The sequence below is a fragment of the Lissotriton helveticus genome, chromosome 7 (assembly GCF_964261635.1).
Source record: "Lissotriton helveticus chromosome 7, aLisHel1.1, whole genome shotgun sequence".
Classification (NCBI taxonomy): Eukaryota; Metazoa; Chordata; class Amphibia; order Caudata; family Salamandridae; genus Lissotriton; species Lissotriton helveticus.
The window spans coordinates 1607058897-1607077753 of record NC_136068.1 but is presented as its reverse complement, the minus strand read 5'-3'; the positions used below and the strand labels follow the sequence as shown (position 1 = coordinate 1607077753).

The 18857-nt window shown below is 44.3% G+C and overlaps 2 protein-coding genes across 10 annotated transcripts in view; one reads left to right on the top strand and one right to left on the bottom strand.

Moving 5' to 3' along the window:
- The window catches only part of LOC144770585 (uncharacterized), a 655819-nt gene extending 639695 nt beyond the window's left edge, over positions 1-16124 (top strand). For 3 of the 9 annotated variants that reach the window (XR_013598933.1, XM_078655239.1, XM_078655238.1), the window contains 2 exons: positions 15241-15338; positions 15445-15846. Coding sequence is in view for 6 of the 9 variants with exons in the window: in XM_078655239.1 (XP_078511365.1) it covers positions 15241-15338; positions 15445-15593 (247 nt within the window). In the remaining 3 variants the exon portion in view is untranslated. The other 6 variants (XM_078655237.1, XM_078655235.1, XM_078655236.1 and 3 more) reach the window with 4 other exon arrangements.
- TBC1D17 (TBC1 domain family member 17) overlaps positions 1-18857 on the bottom strand; it is a 738599-nt gene that overhangs the window by 440961 nt on the left and 278781 nt on the right. Inside the window, exon 5 of the mRNA XM_078655234.1 lies at positions 16540-16747. Coding sequence (XP_078511360.1) covers positions 16540-16747 — 208 coding nt within the window. The remainder of the gene's footprint in view (positions 1-16539; positions 16748-18857) is intronic.

The following is an 18857-nucleotide window of genomic DNA, read 5'->3' as shown; positions in this document are numbered from 1 at the left end:
CACATATGTGCATCTGTTGGCTCCCCACCTGTTAGCCCTATACAACAGATCAAAACTGGATGGCTGTTTACTTCGCTCAACCAGAGAAGCGATAATCATACCGCTCCTCAAGCTGGATAAACCGGCGTGGGATCGGGCCGCCTATCGCCCCCTCGCTATGCTTAATTTAGACTACAAGATACTGAGCAGCATTTTAGCCAGCCGTTTGATGACCCATGTGACAACACTTGTGCATGTGGACCAGGCCGGGTTTATTCCTTCCCGGGATACAGCTATGAATGTACGCCGACTGTGCCAACTGTTGCACAAGTCAGCGAGGGAAGGAGATAAGGCGTGCATCTTATCGATTGACATTGAAAAGGCATTCGATAGTCTTGAGTGGCCATATTTGTTTAGAGTCCTACGAGCTTTCGGGCTGGATGAGGGATTTGTGGCTTAGACGGAAATTTTGTACAACCTCTCGACTGCCAATGTTCGCACAGGGGAGTGATTTCGGAGGCCTCCGGCAGGGGGACGAGGCAGGGATGCCCGCTGTCTCCCCTTCTGTTCGCGCTGGCAATAGAATCGCTGGCTGTTCATGCAAGATCGGGGCGATACTACAGGGGCCTTGGTGGGGTGGGTTAGTCCCACTATATTGCTCTATACGCTGACGATCTTCTAATGTTCCTCGCCAACACGGATGTTGAGTTACAGGGAGCCCGTGAACTGCTGGCCAGATTGGGGTGGGTGGCAGGTCTCAGAGTCAACTGGAATAAGACGTGCCTTTTCCCTGTCCAGGGTGGTAAAGGCGAACCACCAGATGTGCTAGACATGAGGTGGGAAAGCAGCTGTCTGACTTACCTAGGAGTCCGGATCTATCATGAACCCTCTGACCTGTTGGAAGGTAATATAGGAAGAGCATTACGAACCACCAGGAGCAACTTTGAATTCTGGGGGACCCTTCCACTTTCAGTAGCTGGGAGAGTGGCGCTGCTAAAGATGGTATCCCTGCCTCGATTACTTTACTATTTTGGCTCACTATCTCCAAGGAATACCGCGAAAAAACTTTACGCAACTGAGCTCCATGACTAAGGGATTTTTATGGGGTTCTGGGAGGCGCAGAGTGGCGCTCATCATCATGCGGAGTCCTAGCGGGAGGGGGGGTTCGCAGTCCTTGATTTTGAGGCCTATTACCACGCAGCCCAATTTCAATGGTTCACAAAGTGGGTGGCAGGGAGGCTGCGCACGGGAGAGGACCAGGGGGCATGGACCCGGGCCTCCACCAGGTTTCTAGGGCACTTCTTAGGCTCAGTTTAAGGAAAAGAGAGGTACCAAGGGCTCTGTGGGTGGTGCGACAATGCTGGAATCGAGCCAACAGAAGAGTCAAGGTAGGCCCTCCGTATGCCCCTGAGATCCTGCTGAGGGTCTGCGAGGCATTGCCGCATGGGGGAGATTGGCAGAGGTTGCGAGACTGGGGAGAAGTGGGGATCTCCACTATTGGGGACCTCTATGAGGACGGCGCCCTCATACCCTTCCAGGACCTTTTAGAAAGGTATGAACTACCCCGGCATGACTTTCTCTTGAATGCGGCACTGACGGCAGCCATCCGTAAGCACTGGAAGAAGGGGATGGCGGAACCGCCGACCCCTCTCCCCTGCCAATATGTGGTCTCTGTGACAGGGACGATCTAAGTGGTTACCTGCCTGTATATGCGAATTACGCAGGAGGTCAGGTCCCCTTTGGAGGGTCTGCGCATTAAATGGGAAGCGGACCTTGGGATCCCTAACGAGGAGAAGCCGTGGGAGGCGGTGATGGAATGGGCGTGGAAATGTTCTAGAATCGCGAGATTTCAACTAATACAGTTTTATGTGTTCCACAGAGCGTATCTCACCCCACACAAAATTAACACATTTTTGGGATCCTAAACAACTTGCGCACGTTGTAAACAAAAAAACGCTAAATTTTTACAAATGTTCTGGGAGAGCCCACTGCTGGATGGGTTTTGGGGGGAAGTAACGACTAAACTAGGTGAAATAACGGATAGAGATATCCAGCAGACCTCGGGATTTTGTCTGATACACTGGTTCCCCCACACTGTCCGTAATAAAGTTACCAGTAAATTCATAGATTCGGGGTTAGTCCTAGCTAAGAGAGAAATTACCAGCCATTGGAAAGCGGTCACGGTACCTAATGCTTCACGATGGCTGCGAGAATTCATAAAGTGGGCTGACTGCGAGGGGATTTTTAGATTACAAATGGCCCCGAGAACCAATAACGAAAAATTGTTGGACACGGCTAGGGCGGGGATGGCGATGGTGAACTTGCTCAAAAGCCCGACAGATGACACTGACTGACTCCCTTGGTGGGAGACTTGTGCATACGGACTGAAACATTGCCTTTCTTGAGTGGGTGACTCGGATGGTGGGCAGCAAGTACAGCATAGGGGCTTCCCCCTTAAGCGGATGTCTGCTTCCTGGTGCTGTGATCCCGAATGTCCTGTAAGAGTGAATAATTCGCAACTTAGAGAGTTGCAGGGTAGAGCGACATGTCCGACATATCCTAGAAATGTTGTTCAGGTGGATGGCCACAGGAGCACTGTTGGAGGCGGTGACACCAAAAGGGAAGTGGGTCTTAAGACTATATAATCCTACATGTAAACAATGCTAAATAAGTCACCATTGTCTGAATACTGTTTCCTCCTAATGACAATTCTAGTGCACAAGATGTAAATGAATAAAGTTTGTTTACAAAACAAAAAATGAATTTTAGATAGGCCATCCGGGACTTTCCCGCATTATGCAAGTAGAATACCATTTTTCCCTTTTGGGAATCAACGCATGAGTGTGCATGTTTGCGGATTATGGCGTTGGATTCATATTTGAGGCGTTTTAGGATGGTCAGAGTAACACGATTGTTAGTTTCCCTACAGTTCTGTTCTTTGGCTTTTATCTCTGATGTGAATTGATCTAGAGAGGACGTAATTAGCTAGTTTTTCTGGGACATCTGGCTCACAATCAGATTTCTACAGTAGCATTTCAAGGAGTCCCAAAGAATTATGGGGGAGGATGTGAAGTCTTTATTTATCTGAATGATTTGGGATAGCACATTATTGAGCTCCTTGACCATGTTGGAGTCTTACAGGATCTCTAGGTTCATATGACAGGCCTTTGCCTTGACGTAGGTATAGGAGGAAAGAAGAAGTTGGAGGGTTATTGAAGTGGCTGTTTGGTCTGAGATAGTGCTGGGTTCTATGGAGTCTGAGTGGACATGTTGGAAAAAAGTGCAGCCTACTAGAAGATAATCGATTGTGGAAAAGGTCTTATGCGAGGGGGGAATGAAAAATCACAGCCAGTGGGATTGTGCCATCTCCAGACATATGTGAGCTTGTGGGCAGGCCACAGGGCATGTAGTGATTTGTGGGACCTTGGTGTTCTGTAGCTAAAGGCACTGGTGTATTGAGGTTTTATAGTGGACATGGTATTATGGGTGGCCATTAATTTCGGTGTGGCTGTTGAGGTTTTGTATCGATCACATGGCTCAGGGTAGGGGTGTAGAAGGAAGACATAAATGGTGTTTAGGGTAGGGTGAGGGTGTCTCAAAAAGATGAGGTGTAGAGTGTGGGGCAGTGGGTATCACTTGCAAAAGCAGCTATTAGAACAGCAAGGGGGCACGAGCCCACCGTAACAGTGGCTTGGTGGTAGGATGTAAACAACAAAAACAACAGGGGCCTAATGGGCACAAAGTGCATACATACGGCATTTTCCAATGTAATACAACTCAATGCAATATAATTGTTTAGACATATAATTCTCATAATTGTGAGCAGGTACAGTGGCCCTATGTAACATTATAATGAGACAGTAAAATGGGCTGTATGACAATGGCATTCAGTTATAATATGAGTGGTCATAGAATGATCTGACATATTGTAAGACATCATGGAGCGACATGCAGGAGGTACTGAGCTGCAATGTACGGTGTAGAATGCCTTAGTAAGATGTTGTGTGACCTGCATTGTAATATGCCAGTGCTGGGGGCACAACATGTAAGCATAAAATGTAAGTGCACTAACAGTGTATATTGGTACCATAAAAGGAGCCACTTCAAGAAGACAGCAATTGGGAAACACATTGGTACCTTACAAGGGATGCACCCTCAGGTAAGGGACTTTGACAGTAGGCGCCTTGATCTTAAAGAGAGACATTACAAAGGTATCTTGAAAGGAGACATTGTATAGGCACCTTAAGAGAAGGCCTTATATATGGCCCTTATGCAGGGTTATCAGAAGTTAGTGTGTACATGTCTCCTGAGGGGCTATATGGTTATGGATAAGGTTGTGAGGGTTATGGAGCGTTTGAGGTCTTATAGTGTTCTGTAGCAGTGTGAAACACTGTGGAACATTACGAAGCATAATGAAGTATTATGGAGCAATATATGGAGCAATTAGGAGCAATATAGGACATATTATGAGACATTACATGACGCTCTAGGGTATCCGTAGAGTCAAAAGCATATGTGAGGGTTCAAGTTTCTCGGAAGATGTGGGTTGTATGTTAGTTTCAACCATAACCACTCTGAAAGTCTTTTATTTAGGTTTTCACAGAGTTATCTAAGAAAACTCATGAATCATTGGGCTCCGAATGACATGAGGCCTGCTGTGATAGTTGATCTTGAATTTTGATGGGCCTATAAAAGAGTGCTAGATCTATCAATCTGTGGTTTCTTAAGAGCTAGAAAGCCTTTCCTTTTGATAACCATGTCTCTGGAATAATCTTGGGAGCTATTGATCCTCTGCCTCTGCCAGGAGATTGACTATGTTTTTTCATATGCGATAGGACAGGTTCTGTATGCTGGTAGCACAAGGGTTGAAAGATTAGTGCTAATTGGATAGTCATGTTTTTAGGTTTATAGGACGGCATCCTGTTGAGGTCTTCCAGGTAGGTAATTTCAAGTTTGAAAGTAGAGAGAGCGTTGTCATTCTTGAGTAGGTGTTTGGATTGAGGTGTGAGCCGGCCTTCCGTCATGCTTATTCGGTTTTTGGCGCTCAATACTCTCAAGTTAAGTTCTTTGGGATCCCTTCTGATTGCAGCTACTTCCATCTGCAGCATGTCAGTGCTGTTTTTTGTGCTTTCAGCAATGTCAGTGACATTGCTTAGTTTTTTAAGGATCATCTCCAGAGTGCATGTTTGTCTTTAATAGGCAATTCAGGGTTCAAGGCTTCATGCATGGCTCTTTTAGTCCACTTTTCCTTTCTTTATCTTTGAAGGTTTTGTGATCTTTCTGGTCTGCCATGTTTGCAGTGTCTCCGATGTCTTCTGCGACAGTAAGATGGTGCGATATTAAGGCAGTGATCGTGCCAGATCATTGTTGACTGGGTGGAGAAACAGGTGGCTTGTTAACTAGATCTGTGATAGTGATAAGCGGGGGGATAGAGGGGGTTGTCTTCTGAGAGAGACAGGGGATTACGCCAGCTCAGTCGATTACATAAAATGAGTGACTATGGCACATCGTCAATCAGGAGTATGAGGGGCCGTACCAGACACACAGTGAAGTATCTACTGCGTCTGCGTTACACCTTTGATGTTTTGTAGCTATAGGTTGCTCCTACTAGGACATCGCTAGGCTGGTGGGGTTGCTCATGGACTTGGGACACTTCAGGTTATTTTAGGTTACACATCTAACACCAGTCCATCACATGTCCATCCCATATCCGTTGTGTATCTCAGAAGAATCCATACAAGGAGTGTGAGAGTGTGATACAGAGCGCTGGTTAGACTGCTGGACCAGAGTAATTAGTAAATTATGTTATGTTATGTTATGTTACTTTATTTTGTAATGTGCACAGCTACCCAACAGGGGTTTCCCACCACAACAGAAGCTAGGAGATATCTGAATTAGTAATGTTGATTAAAAAAACAGGTTTTTAATTGCTTCCGGAAGATGGTGAACAGCTTCTCCCTTCTCATCACTTCAGGTAAGGAATTCCATAAGGTTGGCCCAAGTAGAGAAAAGGAGCGGCCTCCCATTCTCGACAATTTGCACCTAGGGATTTCAAAAAGCTCTCCTGAAGACGAGCGAAGTAGGCGCCGGGGGCGGTACGAGTGTAGCCATTTTAAGATGGTGAAACAGTTGGCTGCAGTCTGTACTGCCTGTTGTTTCATTGACAATTTATTGTCAATAATAAAGCCTAGATTGCGGGCCTGCGAGTAAGGCGTAGGTAAAGGTCCCATTTCAGCTAGCCAATGTTGAGGGCCCCAAAGTTCAGACTCTTTCCCAAAAATAAGCACTTCCGTCTTTTCCCCGTTAAGCTTGAGCAAATTGAGTTGCATCCATGCTGCAATCTTGCGCAAGCCTAATTGCAGAGTCGAAGGGTCCTGTTTCCCATCCGCCGATAAAGAAAAGATAATTTGTGTATCATCGGCGTAGGAAAACAATACGAGCCCTGCCGCTTCCGCAATCATTGCTAATGGTTGCACATAAATGTTGAAAAATAACACACCATACAGGGATGAGTAGGGCTTTGAAGAGGCCCTGATGGAGAACACCTGGAAAGTTCGCTCCGATAAAAAGGAGGACACCCAGCCAAGCGCAGACCCAGAGATGCCCAGTGCCTGTAAAGATTTAAGTAATATGGTATGGGAAACGTATCAAAGGCGGCACTTAGATCTAATAAAATAAGGGCGACTGTATCTACGGCGTCCAAGCGCTGACGTAGCATCTCAGTAACGCCTAGCAATGTGGTCTCTGTAGAGAACCCTGCTCTAAATCCTGATTGCGAGTTGTGCAGAAATTGTGAGGATTCCACGAACGTAGAAAACTGGCCATTAACGTGTTTCTCCAAGACCTTTGAAATAGTCGGGAGCACGGAGATGGGTCTAAAATTAGATGGCATGGCCGGATCTGCATTTGGCTTTTTTAACAGCGGTAAAACCATTGCATGTTTCTAGACTGTTGGCATCTGTGCTTCTCTAAGAGAAGCGTTTAATAGCTCCATCACTACTCTAAGAGCGGGTTGTTCCATCTGAAGAAGCACTGTGGCTGGAAGCGGATCACACGGAGAACCCGATTTAATGCTAGTTAAAATTTTTAACAAGGAGACAGTGTCCAAGATAATCCACTGCTCCAATTTTAGCCGAGAGACTTCTGCCACTGTATGTATCCGGGCAGTGTTCGGCAGGGCCGGGATTGACACATTAATTCCCCCTAATGTCTGGTGGATTTGTTCAACTTTGTTTATAAAAAAACTTGGCAAGGGAATCACATTGTGGTTCATCAAGAACAGGCGGACTAGGCTTGGTCCCTGAACCTGTCAGCTTTTTGACCATGGAAAACAGAGTCCGCAAGCAATTTTTTGCCCCCAAAATAACAAGGAAACATAGTCAGCTCGTGCCTTTTTACATAAAGCAAGGTATTTTTTCAGTGTGGCTTTGTAGATCTGTTTGGCCTCGGGATCATAGTTCCTTCTCCAACTTCTTTCCACCGCTTTCCACTTGCTTTTTTCAGCTTTTAGCTGCTTCGTAAACCACCGGGCAGGGGGGCGATGGTTATTAAATTCTTTTGCTGTGGACGGCAGGCACGCATTGGCCGCAGAAGCAATCCAATTATAAATACTATTCAAAGAAGCTAGAGAAATGGAATCCTGAGCAGAGGCATTATTTAACAGTATCTGATTGAATTTGGCTATGTCCAATTTTCCCCAATTTCTAGACCGACCTGATTATTCTGGAAGCAGAGGGGGCAGGTTAAGTAAGCTACTATATTGGAACTTAACCGCAAAATGGTCTGACCAACTCAGTGGCAATGCTGGTGGACAGTTAATGCCAGGCAGGTTAGAAAAAATAGAGTCCAGCAAGTGACCAGCTCTATGAGTGGGGCCATCATTGCAAAGGGGTAGATTCAGTGCAGAAAGGTCAGCGATGAGCGCCCCGCTTTCTGGACAATCAATGTTTTCCAAATGGAGATTTAAATCTCCTAAAACTGTAAAATTGGCTAGTTTAAATAGCCAAGGAGCCAGCAGGTCTGACAACTGGGGCACCCAGGAACCAGCTGGTCCTGGGGGACGATAAATCAAGGCCCCCGATAGAGTGAGTTGGGGTGAGAGCATAAGTTTAAACAGGGCAGCTTCACACTCCTGTAGAGGAAAATCCTCAAATTTGCATGAATAGCTCTTTTTATAAATGATCGCAATCCCACCACCCCTTCCTGGGAGTTCTGTCTCTCCTTATTATAGTGTAATTATCGGGGAGGGTACATGCCACATCTGGTCCTGAACTATCATTCAATCACGTTTCCGTTATGAAGATCGCATCAGGTCCTTCGCTATGTAACAGATTAAAAACGTCCTCCCTGTGTTTTGGAAGGGAGTGGCAATTAATGCTCCAAAAATTGTAGGTTTTGTTTTGCGTGCAGTACTTGTTGTTTAAGCTAAGGTTATGAAAACCAAAACTGCAGCCACTACACAGAGAGTTGACCTCTAGCGGGCATAGTAGATTACAATCAGCACCCTTCCTACCCTGCAAGCTCAGCAAGTAATCTGACGAGTACTGTAGGGTTGGTTTAGGGGGGGGGAGGATTTTTGGGCATAAATCCTGGTCCCGGTTGGTCTCAGACGGTCGCAGACAGTCTTGCCTTTGTCACGGCTTCGTCGCGACATTGGCGTGACCGCTGCGCTTCAAGACCATGGCTCTTAACTAGCAGCAGGGCCGGTGATCGTGCAAGACTGGAACGCTGACCTCCGTCAGCGCGCGGCAAATTCAAGATGGCCGCCCGGGACCAAACGAGTCCTACAAGAGACCTAAGCGCGGTTATGCAGCCCCCAAGTAAGATGCCGCTCAATAGTGGCAGAAGTTAGCTGCCCAAGGTAAAAATCAGTGTAAAAAACCACTACATTTGGTTTGTGCAAAAAAGCACTTTAAAAGGTGTATGCAACAAATTGTAATGACAGCGTTTCACAGTCCCCCCGAGAAGCTCAAATTCCCAGTTACAGATTCAGATATTAGCAGCAAAGCTTCCGTAAATTATGTGGTGGAATACTCAAAGCAGTGGGTTCACTCCTAACTGAGCACAATATAGCTGTGTTTGCCATGTTCCCTTTTAATGACTTGTTGGCTTTTTAGGTTACACAGGTTTCACGGAGTAAGTGTGAGCCTCCGCCTAGGAATACCTCATCAGTGCTACCTCCTAAGTAATGCCAAAGGCAATCAAGAGCATGAACATGTTCCAGTAACCTTGATGAGATCGAAATTTATAGAAAGAGGCTACCCCCACCGGCTGGTGAGGAATTCTTTTAAACGAGCCCGATTTTATGATAGGGATTGCCTTCTGAGAGAAAAATCTACTAAAGAAAACAACCAGATAGTCTGCATCACTAAACACTCTACACTAAATGCAAGAGTTAAACAAATAATCAACTCAAGTTGGCATATTCTAAATAGTAATTGTTCCAATAATCAACAAGCATTTGCAATGCAATAGGTCTCGCATTAGGAAAGTTTGAGCCATTGGTATTGCGAATTACATTTTTTTTATTTAGCTATAGTAATAGCTAAAGTAATAGCTTTGTCATTTACAATGCCAATAGTTTTAACTTTCACAAATGTGACACCTATAGCATTTGCAATGCAATATGTGTTGTGAACCTGGCTGCCTTCCTGTTAGAGACACTAAGATTGTGTAGCTCTGCCCCTGAAGGTGCTAATCACATCGAGTAAACCTATTGGAAACCAATAAAGAAGAGGTTAATTGGGGCTAGACGGGCCCACGGTGCTACCAGGGACGTACCAATATGCTGGCTTTACTGTAAAGGTCCTTGGTAGGTCTGCGCGGGCTATTGGTGTAAACACATGCGCACTCCAGTAATTCCACTGAGGCAACTAAGGTTTGCGTCAAAACCGCGAGGAATGCCAATTAAGGGGCTCACTTCCTTGTCTGCTTCCGTGACACCTGAAGCTACTGCCTGGAAAGGGATCGTTGGACTGCCATCTCATGGGAATGTTCAGAAAGCGCGGCAATATTTAATTAATCTCTTTTCAGCAAATAAAAGGGTCTTGAACTTTCAAGGAAGCTGCAAATTGGCTAAAACGTGTCTATCTATCATCTAGTAAAAAGGTGGGACCTCTCGACTTAATTACTTTGCCTCTGAAGGCCCCAGCTTGGGTCTCCCAGAGAGTTCGATTTGTCCGGAATATGAATTCCCAAGCCCAACTACAAGACAGGGTAGTATAAATTGTCTGGTGCGAGAGTGGATGTTGGAGTACAAGCTAAAAAATGCATAAATACATGAAGAAATAAATACCGCCTTCGGGTAAAGTCCGCGCTATATAAAAATGCATAAATACATGAATAAATAAATACCGCCTTCGGGTAAAGTCCGCGCTATATAAAAATGCATAAATACATAAATAAATAAATACCGCCTTCGGGTAAAGTCTGCGCTATATAAAAATGCATAATTAACTAAATAAATACATACCGCAAAACATCCTCGTTACTCTGCCGGCCTGCGACCAGGAAGTCAGGCAGGCCGGCGCGACACCCGGAAACAGGAAGTAGGAGGGTGGGAGCCTACCCCGCCTCCCACGGAAGAGCCGCGATTGGAGCCGTGTTGGGAGCAGGGAGCACCGGAGCAGGCAGGAGCCTACCCTGCGCCCCGGTGCCGAAGGAGGGAAGAAGAGTCCTGCTGCCGGGCCTTGCAGCTGAGGAGAGGAAGCCGGTGAGTGCGTTGCTGAGCGGCGGGCGGGGGGAGGGGGGGGGGGGGAGCATGTACGCGCGCGCGCGGGGGCGGCCTGTGTATGTGTGTGTGTGTGTGTGTGTGTGTGTGTGTGTGTGTGTGTGTGTGTGTGTGTGTGTGTGTGTGCTTGCGTGCGTGCGTGTATGTATGTGTCTTGGAGTGCGTGTGTGTGACTGTGGGGGAGGGGGTGTGTGTGTGTGAGCGAGTGTCTGTCTGCGACGTGTGTGTGTGTGTGTCTGTGTGTGTCTGTGTGCATGCATGCATGCGCGGTAGGCTGGGAGGGCGGCGCAGGACGGAACGTGCGCGTTCGCGCACAGCAATCCAGCCTGGACTGCGCTCGTGCACCTTCTCGTCCGTCCTTCCCTCGAGACAGCTGACTATACGTCTCCGTCCCTGGAAGCATCCTTTGGATGCTAATTCCAGGGCGAGACCTAAAAAGGTCCTAACGGTATGTCTCATATGGAACTGCACTCTGAATGGATTGTTGCTGTGCATATGATTGGGTGCACCAACCTGCATCATTCAAATGGCAGATCGCATATACAATACAAGCAAGCGATAAAATGTGACAATTTACCTACAGTAAAGCATTCAAGACCTACATTGTGTTGCTCCTATGGGGACATGCTGAATGTGGATACTACATGGAAAGCGTTTTATAAACGCTACTACAATGCAATAAACCACTACTGACATTGACAGTGGGGGTCGCAGAGAGAGCTTTTTTCATCTACTTCAGATCCAGTCTAAGTTGTTGTCTTGAATTATTCAGAATAAAGACCATTTCTCTCTCCCTGTTGTTCACGGATGATTAAACCTTATTCAGTAGTTCTTTACCATTTACATTTGCTAGTGATTTGCGCACTAATTGCAATTTAGTTTTTTTTTTTAAGTACAAGTGCTGCTGATTGCTCTCTTCCTCTTTAGAAAGAAGCTGAAAAGGCACTCCATTTACCATATTTTCCTTCATAGTCAACCCCATTCTCTGTGGCCAACCTGCTATCGGTGCTTCTCCTATCCCCAAATATAGCACCCCTGCCTTGTTCTCCCTCCGCTCTCCCGTGGAGCACTCTTACTTCAGACAAGATCTGCCCTTTATAAATAGCTAATACCAATAACAAGCGCCTCATTACCAAAGTGTCTAGTTTGTGTCCTTGGTTCCTTAAAGCTGGGGCACTGTTGCTGGAATAATAGCTATCTTTTTAACATTGATCGCTAAATGAATGTCAATCTACCCCGTTTAATTTATGTACAAAGAAGGGAAATGGATAGATTAACTAGGCAAGCGCTTTAACTGATCATGATAAATTGGCAGTCTATTATTGAAATACCGCTGTTAAAACACACACTGCGTGCAGATGGGAAGATTTGCACAATCTGAAATACTTGCTACAAAATTGCACTAATTATTATAAACTGAGCATCACAGTGGAAACGTCTGAAGTTATTCAGCTTGACATTTTGACAGATCCGTATAAGTGACGCTGATCTTTTGTTTCAGCGCCTCTACATTGAACAAATTCTTCTAAGGCAAGCATTTACCTCCCTCAGATAACCGCGATGTTAACCTGCGGAATTCTGTTCACTTTAATTTGTTTCCTTTGCTGTATACCACTACCAGACAGGGAAGTCTTTTTTGCTTTACCAAGTGCATCGGAGTACAGAGATGGGAATAAGTAGTTAAACAGTGAAAAATAACACTAATGGTGGGAAAAAATAATTAGACTACAATGATAGTACTAACTCAAACCGCGCTATATAAAAATGCATAAATACATGAATAAATAAATACCGCCTTCGGGTAAAGTCCGCGCTATATAAAAATGCATAAATACATAAATAAATAAATACCGCCTTCGGGTAAAGTCTGCGCTATATAAAAATGCATAATTAACTAAATAAATACATACCGCAAAACATCCTCGTTACTCTGCCGGCCTGCGACCAGGAAGTCAGGCAGGCCGGCGCGACACCCGGAAACAGGAAGTAGGAGGGCGGGAGCCTACCCCGCCTCCCACGGAAGAGCCGCGATTGGAGCCGTGTTGGGAGCAGGGAGCACCGGAGCAGGCAGGAGCCTACCCTGCGCCCCGGTGCCGAAGGAGGGAAGAAGAGTCCTGCTGCCGGGCCTTGCAGCTGAGGAGAGGAAGCCGGTGAGTGCGTTGCTGAGCGGCGGGCGGGCGGGGGGAGGGGGGGAGCATGTACGCGCGTGCGGGGGCGGCCTGTGTATGTGTGTGTGTGTGCGTGCGTGCGTGCGTGTATGTATGTGTCTTGGAGTGCGTGTGTGTGACTGAGGGGGAGGGGGTGTGTGTGTGTGAGCGAGTGTCTGTCTGCGACGTGTGTGTGTGTGTCTGTGTCTGTCTGTGTGCATGCATGCATGCGCGGTAGGCTGGGAGGGCGGCGCAGGACGGAACGTGCGCGTTCGCGCAGCCAAATCCGCCTGCTAAAGCTCGTGACAGTTTTTTGTCCCTCATTCCCCGGCATCGGACAGCTTTAAGTCTCCAGCCCTGGACGCATCCTTCGGATGCGAATTCCAGGGCGAGACCTAAAAACTGGCTAAACCTTTATTTGCGCATCGTCGCAATAAGAATATCAGAGACCGTATTGTACATTCTAGGTTCAATGATCCGCTCAACTCACCAAGACTAGTACAAAAATCCATCAAGACAAATAACCCCATCAAAGGTACTATTCCTTGTTCTATGTGCAAATCCTGTAACAATATAATTACAGGAGAGCATTTTAGCCACAATGGACACACAACAAAGGCGAGAGAATTATGGAATTGCAAAACGACCAACGTAATATATTTTATCCAATGCCCATGTTCGCTTGGATATATAGGAGAGACATCAAGAGCGATCCAAGTTCGCTTAACTGAGCATCGCTCCGCGATAAATACAAAAAAGATGTGTGCCCCTATGGTTAAACACTTTGTGGAACACAATCATTGTCCAGACGAATTTAAATGGAGAATCTTGGAGAAAATCCACATGCCTGAATTAAAAGGTGGTTTACAGTTCAGAAAGAAGCGTGAAGTATTTTGGATGTTTGTCTTTGACACCTTTAGGAACGGGCTCAATAGCGACATCCCCTGGGAGAATGCTATTTGTTAACTAGTTAATTTTAGATATGTGTCTGTTTGCTATTCTACTTTGGAATAAGACCACATATCTATAGTCTTTCTTTCATTTCTAATATTTTTGAGGATAGACTTATAATGCGCCCAAATTAATCAGTCATTTGTCAACTTTAAATAGCACATATGATCTATAGAACTATAATAGAATATAGTCGGCGTTCTTTACTCTACTACATAGTCTGCCTTCTATTACTATTCTCTATCACGTTTCTTTCAGCGAATTTGAGACAAAAGATCTGTGGCGTTTTAAGTTTATGAACAAATACATTGGAGTGACATCGTTAATGAGGTAATACTGTTGGTTATTATTGTAGACTAACAAGTATACCGGCAATGTATTCTGCCAGTACATTGTTTCTCGCAGAACCCATACTTTCGGCTCTTTCAAAGCAATCATCCTCGTTTTGTCATTTTTGGGCGTCTTTACCGCGCGCGCCGGAGAGCTCAAATAGCCCACACCTGAGGAATCATGTTGGCTTCCTCTACATACCATTTTGAGGCTGACCGCGGTCGCGCTACTCCTGGTCGTGTCCTGAAAAGCTCCTTCACCAATCACGGTAAGCGCTTCGCGAACGATAAATATGCTTTCAACTTGAAAGTTCGTTCGTCCTCGGTCATTAACGCTCTCTATAATTATATCTTTTGTAGAAAGTTATTTATATTGTGAACCTCATATCTGGAGGACGGACCCCATTTAAAATACAGAACACGTATTTTTTAATTCAGATAATGAGCAGCTTTATTTATAATTAAAGCTCATCTTGATCTTTTCAAACGCTATACTAAAACTACTCGGTATGTTACATACTTTTCTAGGAAATCTGACACTGATTGGCACCGTTTCACGACCAGGAGCTCTATGACCGTTTAAGATTTATTTAAAGGTAATTTTCAAACAATTTGCATATTTTCATGCATCGAATTATATCACTAACATTATGAGTATGTACATCCCTAAGCGCATGTTTTTACGCGGAGATATGTTTTAATTTTTTATTTCCAATTATATGTGCCCCTTCACCCATAGACCCTGTGCCCACTTAGCAAATGACTACCTTTGTGATAGCTAAAACAGGCAATTGAGCTCCGTGTAAGACACATTTTCTATTACATTATGCCATAACCTGGCCTGGCGTTATTTTTCCTTTAATAACTAGGTTAGTGTGTCTCCTACAGTTTAGATATCTATGTCAGGTAATTCTGTCCATTTAAATACATTATATCTGCGTGTAGGTGCTCTATATAAAGCTCATAGAACCCACTAGGGGTTAAATATCAAGGTAAGCCATATCTGTAATACAAAATGTAGCTTCTACATAGCAGTGGCTCTGTTTTGAATACTGGAAAATCGGCACAAATACTAATACAATTGAAATAAATCTCGAAATTATAGATTCATCTTGGAAGTAAGAATCCTTCGTCAAAACAGATCCATATATGAAAAGCTAATCAAGGCATGGCATCGTTTAGAAACTAAATATATCCCAGATTGTAAGTTGCTTAAATATTCTAACCTTAACATTACTTTCTGTTGAGTGAGGAGAACTAATGATATGTTAAATTATGTCTCCTTTCCCATATGTTCTCTTTTCCCTAGTTAAACCGCGTTTTATCCATTCTCAACAAATTATCATTAAGGAAAAGCGAAATATCACAATATCAGTAAGTATATATGGTACTACTTCAATAGCATTACATGGTATCTTTTGTGATCTATTTTTCTTCACACTTTATTACCCCTTTTGAGTCACCATTTGTTAGTGCCATATGGCTTATATCATCGCCCCCCTAAAGCATCACCAGCTATATAATGAGCAATGGAAATAACATTGATGGATATCATCAGTATATGTTATAGGCAGTACATATTACATGGGTTCCTATTGATGACTGGAGATGTTCAGAATAAATTGCAATTGTTATATGGTCATTAAATGTAATAATTGTATGTATGAATAGTAGAAAACAATGTCAGTTTACTTAAAAACCTTTTTTATTATTATTAGATATACCGTGGCTACTCCAGAAGAAGGCTCTGGTCGCCGAAACGCGCGTCGAGACAATCTGTTTGCCACTTTTAAGTTTTCTATTTTTCAATATGTGAGACAATCTGTTTGCCACTTTTAAGTTTTTTCAATATATTGTTTTTCTATATGTATTGTGATATTTTATGTATTGTGATTTTAACTGAATTCTGTCAGTTTTACCTAGTGTATTTAGTTTCATAATATATGAACTATCTATCTTGTGTTTAAATAAAATTTATGATTGAGCTATTTTCTGTTTATTTTTAGCAATTTATTTCCCCCAGTCTCTTTCCCATGAGTGTTTAACATTTGAATTGCCTAGGTTGTTACATATTTTTTATGCATGTTCCAGCAGTACCTTGCCAATCTGAATGTACCCCTGCAATAAAACAACCTCTGAAGAGTGCATTGTCAGTATGATCAGTCTCCAAAATGTATAAGCTCCTCCAAGGTGCTCCTTCTTGAAGTACCTTGTCACTGCTCTGGCTGTCAATTACTTACATTCCCAGCAGTGTGTTCCCTCCAAAGCAGAGTAAAATCAAGATGTAAGAACCGGACACTATCCCCTTCTTCCTATTATTTGGATTAGTAGCATTAAGACTTTACTTCCGGTAGCATTCTCTCAATACCCACCACTAAATTCAAACAGACAACACCGAACTTACATTGCTAGGACAACATATTTAGAAAGAGCCTTCAGCAGAGCATTTGTTCCACGTTGATGGAAGTGAAGAGCCTGCATGGAGACACCCTCTTTTGTAATGAAGATGAGAAAGGACCAGCCGAGGCCTGGCTTGCTCTTGCGGATGGACTTGAGCTCATTTACATTGAGAGAGAAGGCCCATTTGCCCCTACTACATGGTCGTGCTGATGCTGTAAATAAAACAGTGAGATGGTCAATTTCTCCACTAACATATAGAAATAATACTCAATAGCATCTTGGTACATGCACATATAGAATACATTAAAAGGACACAGCACTAAAGCATAGAATTTAACCAAGCAATATGTTAAAATTGGGAATGACATACAATGCAGTCGTTCAAAATATGGACAGGAGCCTTAGTCTACAGACCTCCAGGATATGAAGCCAACTTTGTAAATTGGTTAGTAGAACTCATTGCGTCCCTTGTTCTGGACGCAAACAATTTCGTTCTCATTGGAGACTTTAACTATCATGTTGATCAATCGCTGGACCCAGACACTGTCCAACTAATAACATCACTGCAGCCATTAGGATTGGAGCAATTGGTAGTAGGTCCCACCCACCAGGCCGGTCACACTCTTGACCTCTTGTTTACAAACTCTACCAAGTTTGTAGTTGGACATCCACTACAGCTGCTTTGGTCGGACCATTACTTAATACATTTTAGCTTCCTTATGGATGATCCTATAGTCAGCCGTGATAAAAATAGTGCCGTCATCAGACCGTGGCGAAAAGTCACTCTTGCCTCTTTCTCTATTCATTGCAATATTGAAGCCCTACCTGACACGGACAACATAGAAGAAGCAACTATGGCTTTCGAACAGGCTACAGCATCCACCTTGAATACAGTAGCGCCTATGTCAAGGGTTACGATTAAGAGTAAATCATCCCCTTGGTTTACAGCAGCACTAAAAGTCAAGAAACTGTCCAATAGGATTGCAGAACGTCTCTGGGGAAAAACAAAAAAGCCAGTGATCGAACTAAATATAAAGAAAGCCACCGCTTATATCTAAACTAAATCAAACATGCTAAAAAGCTGTATTTAACAGGGAGGATTGAGAATGCGGCTAACTCCAGAAAAGAGCTATACAAAATTCTGAAAGAGTTTACAACTTCAGATGTCACCTAATTCTCTGTTGTCCCTACGCAAGAGTGGGTCGACAAAATAGCTTTCTTTTTTTATGACAAAATAAAAGCTATCTACAGATCCTTTCCCAAGAAAATAACACCCATATGCATTCAGCTATGAAGAGCCATTCATTGGTACCTCTGCTGACTAATTTTAAACCAGTAACTTGTGAACAGGTATCAGAAGTTATTGTCAAGATCAAATCTGGCTCCCCTGCTGAGCCCCTTCCCCTAGGATCTTTAGGAAATTAGCACCTCGGCTGACAATGAGGTTAACAGAGATCTTTAACATGTTTCTGGATTAAGTAGTTGTACCAGGAAGTTGGAAGATAGAGCAAGTCAGACCCATTCTAAAGAAGCCTACCCTAGATGCCAGCGAACCAGGCAACTACTGCCCCATGTCGCTGCTGCCTTATTTCGGGAAAGCTTTCGAAGCCCTTGTAAACAAACAACTAACTAGCCATCTAGAAAGCCATGGGCTCCTAGATTCTTCTCAATCGGGGTTTAGAGCGGCGCATAGCACCGAAACGGCTGTAGTTGAAATGGTAGACAAAATCAGGCGGGCCTTGGATAAAAAAAAGAATCAGCTTTGCTGTTTTTTTTAGTCCTGTCGGCCGCTTTTGATACCATCTCCCACGACATTTTGTTACAGCGGCTCTAGGAGAAGGGGGTTCGAGGAAAGGCATTGGACTGGTTTAATAATTATCTAAAGGACCGCTCTACCACTGTGCATCTAGGATCGCTGGCTGCGTGTAGCAGACCAGTATGCATTGGAGCCCCCCAGGGGACTATCTTGAACCCTATGCTCTTTACCTTTATGTCACCCCATTGGCCAAGATAATCAGGTCCTATGGGTTTGAGGCAGTATCGTATGCAGACGATACCCAGTTGCTGATCACCTTTGGCTCTGACCCCACAGATACAATGATCCAGTTTAAAAACTGTATGACCCACATTGACAGCTGGATGGGCCAAAACAAACTACAGTTAAACAACAGCAAAACCAAGATCATTCTGTTCGGCAGGGCTGAAGATCATTGGTCTAGCAGCTGGTGGCCCGACACTTGGCCCTTGTCCATCTCCAAAACAAACCGTCTGTAACCTGGGAATTACCATTGACAATAAACTTTCCATGAAAGCCCTTGTCAA